Genomic DNA, 6,250 nt, shown 5'->3' with positions numbered 1-6,250 from the left:
CCCCCTCCCCTTCGTTTTAATTCTGGATCTGCCCCTGGTTAAAACAATGTGATTTCTGTAATACGTTGGCATTTTCACAACTATCCCCGAATTTTCAAATGTCCAATTTTGTTAATATTGGCTTTAGGTTTAAGGTAGGATGAAATGTATTATTATTAGCAAATTATTATGGATATGTAAAATCATAATGTAATGCCATGTCATTTGAAGACAAACTTTGGAGATCGTGTGTACATTTGAAAATCAGGTAATTTGTTAATCAAATCAGTAACTCATTAACACGTACAGCCACTTCTGAACTTTCATAAATCAAGTTTACTCGTGATTAATCTATCGAATATATATGAAGTACAGTACAAGTTTTCTTGTTCTGACGGCAGTCTAACCCTAAGCATAAGTCAAAATAATGTTTAGACCTGTCCTGTCTATATAAAGCATTTCCTACTTTTTCAAAATATCTAACTTTAAAGCGTATAGATATACAAATATAAGTGTCGAGAACATACAATAACATAAAACACCACGGTTGTTATTATTTCTTTATTTTATTTTATCTAAAATTTATTTACCCATGATACATTTTCAGGCTGATGTTAAAACCTGTTTATTTATTTTTTTTATTTTATGCAAGGGTCTTGAACCATAATTATAACAAAATAATGTACATGTTGTGTATTATAGTCAAAATCATACATCTACAAATATCATTATAGGCCTACATTGATTTTGATTTTTATTGATAAATAAGAAAAAGCAAGTTCATAAAATCTGGCCCATCTTCTTAAAATATAATATCGTAACGAAATAGATTAAATTGGCTTAACATGAAATTAAACGTACAGTCAAATAATAAACAAACTATTATATTAAAAATTAGTTTTAAACGTGCTTCTGAAAGTTTCCGCGATTTAATTTGTCTTATAAGTAGTGGTATATCATTTCAAATTTTTGTTTAGGGCTGTCAGTTAAACGTTTTCCGAATGTTGTGTGGTTTTAGTTAGGTTTCCCTTACGTTTTTAGTTAAAATGTAAGCTAGTATTGATTATAGGTCATGAGAGAACTGGGGAAAACCTACAGTGAAAATATAATGGAGCATTCCTGGTTGTCAAACTTAACAACGGACCAATCAGAACAAGCAGAGCCACGAAGACGCGCGTGTCTAACATGCACATGTGTTGTCCCACAAAACGCACGTGTTTGCGTCACTGATCTCTACTATAATAGCTGGATTGCTCACCGGTCGATCCTGGTACAGAAAAAAAGTGAGGCCTCCGACGCCATGTTGGAGGGCCTAAGTGACGTACCAGTTTAGAAAAGTTTCTTTTGGCATTTGTTTAAATTTCAGTTAAAAATAACGATTCTTGCAATACTTTTCAATAAGTATAAATTTAACGTAAAAGAAACTTGTCTAAACTGATACGTCACTTAGCCCCCACCCCCCAACATGGCGTCGTTGGCCTCACTAAAACCAGCCAATGAGCAATCCAGCTATTATAGTAGAGATCAATGTTTTGCGTATGTTTTAAAACTGCCATTTTGTTGGACCATTGCAACTATTTCAAAGGGGCAGGGCTTAGCTGGAAGCTCGATTCATATAAATTTTACATAAATCTATATATTTGGTTTCCATCCTTTATGAACGAATTCATAGATCTTCAACGTTTCTAGTGGGTTCGCATTCAACGCTTCTGATATCAAACTCTTATCCATGTTTGCAATTAAAGGTCCATCGACAAGATTTTCGCGGATCCGATCTATGACATGCTCTCTGACTCCCAATAGCCTTACTTGCTCAATAAGTTGTTGCACTGTTAAACAGTTCACAGGTCTCCTGGTTATCTCGTATACCTGGTTGTCCTCATCACTGTAACTTGTATGTGGTATTAGTAGTCGTGTATTGATTGCTTCAGGTAGTAATTCATCGATGTTTGGTCTGATCGGAAGATTTGGTCGTGTACTGAGTACCTGATCCGAGGCGTTGTCATCAATGTACGGTCTCACGGGAAGAGGTTGTGACGAACTAATAGTCGGAAGATTTGGTCGTGTACTGAGTACCTGATCCGAGGCGTTGTCATCCATGTACGGTCTCACGGGAAGAGGTTGTGACGAACTAATAGTCGGTTCCAAAGACAGTATCTCATCGTTTGGTCTTTTTGGAACATATGGTTGAGGACTAACGGCCGGTTCTGATTGCAAGCCGTCAACGTCTGGTCTTATTGGAAGGAGTGGTCGCCTACTGAACCCATCTGATGGTTTGCGATCACCTTTGGGTCTGTTTGGAAGGGGTGGACGTGAAGTTACTTGTGTTGATGGTTTTTCATTAGCGCCAGGCCTTGGTGGAAGATGTGGCCACGGACTGATCGTGGTTGATGGTTTTTCACCAGTGTATGACTTCGATGAATTAAATGATGGCGGGCTAACCGGTTCTGAGAGATCATCATGAGCGTATGGTCGGACTGGAAGAGGCGGTGGACTGATCGACTCTGATGATTTGTCATTATTACGTGGTTTACGAACATGTGGAGACAAATTGATCGATTGCGGTAATAAGCCATGAACAAGTTGATGTGAGCTGTTCGGTGCACACATTGAATTCATGTAAAGATTGGACATATCGGCATCACCTGTAGGTTCTTTTGCTTTACTCGGTTTAGGGCTACCATCTGCTTTGCTAACGTCATCAGTAAGTGTGCTCGCGATATTCGGATTCATTGATAGTAGCTTTTTTGCTAGGATTTCTTTGTTTATCTCAAGACGAGCCTTCGAAAAAGGCGGCACTGCATTAATTCGCCGTTCCTCCATAACTGGCGGCTGATCTTGATGTTCTGTATTCCAACAATAAAGATCCGATCTTGGATCCACCTTTTCTGATTTTAGAATTGGGAACTGGTGTTTCTGATCGGTATCATTTGGGAGAGTTGTCGATGTATTGCTTGGCTGTATCTTTATGTTTTCGTAGAATGGCATATCAACTGGTGCTTCCATTATAGGATGACATAATGAAGTATTTCTTTCTGTTAGGTTCTTCCAGTCAAGAGTATAATCGTAATCTTCCTCAATTAGTAGTGGGGTGGGAAGTTGGGGGCGTTTTTCAATGCAGCTAACCAGCGGCCCATCATCTTGATATACTTCTTCATCATTATCTACCTGCTGGAGTTTCTCTACAGGTATCTTTTCTAATGAGGGAGAGCGTTTTCGTCTAAAAGGTCCTGGCATCGCCTGTGTAAACTTCGCCAAAAACCCGGTTCCTGTAGTATCCTAAATAAATATATATTAACAGTATTTGTAACAGTAACAATAACAGTAATGAGAATAATAACAACAGCAACAACAATAACATTAACATTAGTAATAGAAATAGTAATAGTCAGTGGCTGATCCAGGAATTTAAAATAGAGGGGGGGGGGCAAGAGAAGGACTTTCACAGATGGCGGGTCAGAAAATTTATGATAATGCACCTCCAGATGGCCAGAAATGGCACACTCAGCACTCAGACTCAACATTTCAGTAGAATTTTCTCTTTTTTTCTCTCTCATTTTTTTTTTAACTTTAAAAAAATTAGGGAACCTGGGCCGGCTGGGCGCCCCCTTGAATCCGCCACTGATAGTAATAGTAATAGTAGTAGTAGTAATATTAATAGTAGTGGTAGTAGTAGTAGTAGTAGTAGTAGTAGTAGTAGTAGTAGTAGTGGTAGTGGTAGTGGTGGTGGTGGTGGTGGTGGTGGTAGTGGTAATGATTATGGTAATGGTAAAAATAATAATGATAATAATAATAATAATAATAATAATAATAATAATAATAATAATAATTATAATAATAATAATAATAATTATAATATAAAAAAAAATTAGGGAACCCGGGCCGGCTGGGCGCCCCCTTGAATCCGCCACTGATAGTAATAGTAATAGTAGTAGTAGTAATATTAATAGTAGTGGTAGTAGTAGTAGTAGTAGTAGTAGTAGTAGTAGTAGTAGTAGTGGTAGTGGTAGTGGTGGTGGTGGTGGTGGTGGTGGTAGTGGTAATGATTATGGTAATGGTAAAAATAATAATGATAATGATAATAATAATAACAATAATAATAATAATAATAATAATAATAATAATAATAATAATAATAATAATAATAATATATTATTATATATTATGTACCCAAATGATATTGTAATTACCAATGGCATTTACCTAACCTATTGGAGCCTACAGGAACCGTGTACACGGAAACAAGTTTTAACCAGATAATCACAACTTACCATTTGTACATAAGATCCTTGATTTTAACAGCGATGGCTAAAATTTATAGTAGATTTAATCAGTGCCAACTTCACAACGTCTGCTTAAAGAAGTCTACACTCCCTATAAACTTGCGCGTTGCAACGTAAAGTTTTCACGCGTTTTTAGAGCGCCTTATGAAATGTGTGTGCAACCGTTTTTAACTAATAGCTGATTAAGAATTAATGCCCGAATATGAAACAAACAACCAATCTGCCAATACAACTTAATAATATCGGTAGGCTCTACACAAGGAAGTACAAGTTATATTTTGTTTTCAATTCAATCGTTGTTATTATGGAACAAAAGAAAATTTGCATTGATGTTTTTCAATAGGTTTTACGGTTAAATTCCTCACTCGGAACAAAATACCTCTATTGTTGCTGGAAATTCTGTAAATCGGAATGATACAATGGACCGGTTGAGTCGATGTATTAAAAATAGGAATATGTGCTAGTTATAGATTGACCTTGTTCACAATAAGGTCAATTCATGTGATTTACTATCACATAATGCCATACCGTAGTTACTTTTATGTGATTTACTCTTATTCATTGCGTATTTACGCAATACCTTGAGAAAAAAAAGTGTCCTAATGGGAAAACCCAAAAGGTTGTATACCACTTGGCATCAAGCTCAGTTGGTAGAGTATCTGAACGGTAATCGGAAGGTCTTGGGTTCGAATCCCGATGGGGACATACGTTTTTCTCAAATATTTATTATCATCTTATTCACAAAGTTAATGAAACGTTTTGTACATTGTAGAAGTTAACCCAACATACCTCAACTTGAATTGACATAAAGCCGGGCGTCCCATGCTCTATTTAAATGTTTCGCTTCAAGTTAACTTACTCGTCGGTGGCGCGCTGTCCATGAAAAACAGGAACTTGTAGCAAGTCTATAGGAATATGTGTCGTGGAACCTCATAATAAAAACCATGACAACAACAACAACAGGCTAGATGAGTAACGCATAATTATATCAAAGGCTGTTAATTAATGCCAGTTGGGGAAAAAATAAAGAACGATATTTGTATTGCATGCAGTGGGATGGCGGAGCTATTGGCAGTGGAGCCAGTACAAGGCACTGGAGCCCAGGGCTATTAGGGGCCCATTTTATTTCATTTTAACAGACCAACAGCAAATCATCGCCACTAACAGGCTGGTAAAATATATAAAATTTAAATATATCAAATATATAGACGAAAGAGTACAAAAATCTCACCTATTCAAATGATTATTAATAATAGAACGAAATATAGACAATTGTGAAAAATGTCAATATTAGAGGTTAAAATAAGAGAATTATATTTATTTACTAATATCTTTAGCCAGGATGACACAATCATTTTAAAGAAATGTTTTTCGTTGTGGTCCTGGAAAAAAAATAAAAAAATAAATAAAAAATAAATAAATTTAAAAAAAAAAATAATAATAATAATAATAATATTATTAATAATGATAATAACAATCATAATAACAATAATAATAAACAACAAAAAAATAATAATGATAAACAAAACACAAAAGAACACACCCAGAGTCAGGCATTAATAATCATAATCATCAGTGCAATTTTTTTTTCTTTCCCTTTTCATTCTTTTTTTTCCTCCATTTCCTCCTCAGAAATCACGAAAATGGCCACGAAAATGGCATCCCCCCCCCCCCCCCCGCTTTTGAGATGACGCCGCCATCACACCGTGTACACGCAGGTTATATTGAAGAGAAAGTCTAGAAATAAAACTACGTTTACAGACATCAACTCTACAAAGGGGACATTAAAGGTAGGACAGGAATGAAGACTTCTAGAATTAACATGCAAACCAAACAAATGTACAAGATCACAACTAAAGTACGAGTTAACACATTTATAGAGAAAAAACATATCGTGAAATTTTCGGCAACTCCTGTTACCTTCGTCAGCGCAAATAAAATATTTCTATGTCTCCTACAAGTCAAAGTATCGTAGCAGTTTATTTATA

At 35.9% G+C, this 6,250-nt stretch overlaps 1 protein-coding gene across 1 annotated transcript; it reads right to left on the bottom strand.

Annotated features, from left to right (window-relative positions):
- Positions 1–1,410: 1,410 nt before the first annotated feature.
- LOC117121790 (sporozoite surface protein 2-like) lies at positions 1,411–4,503 on the bottom strand. Its single transcript, XM_033267102.1, has 2 exons — positions 4,251–4,503; positions 1,411–3,258 (listed from the first exon to the last, which is right to left on the bottom strand). Exons 1-2 carry the CDS (start codon positions 4,251–4,253, stop codon positions 1,612–1,614), a joined length of 1,650 nt encoding a protein of 549 aa, XP_033122993.1. The 5' UTR covers positions 4,254–4,503; the 3' UTR covers positions 1,411–1,611.
- Positions 4,504–6,250: the final 1,747 nt, after the last annotated feature.

This window comes from Anneissia japonica, unplaced genomic scaffold, assembly GCF_011630105.1.
Source record: "Anneissia japonica isolate Jap-2015-1 unplaced genomic scaffold, ASM1163010v1 scaffold287909_len199859_cov185, whole genome shotgun sequence".
Classification (NCBI taxonomy): Eukaryota; Metazoa; Echinodermata; class Crinoidea; order Comatulida; family Comatulidae; genus Anneissia; species Anneissia japonica.
Note: the sequence above shows the minus strand (reverse complement) of the source record. Positions and strands in the feature narration are given on the sequence as shown.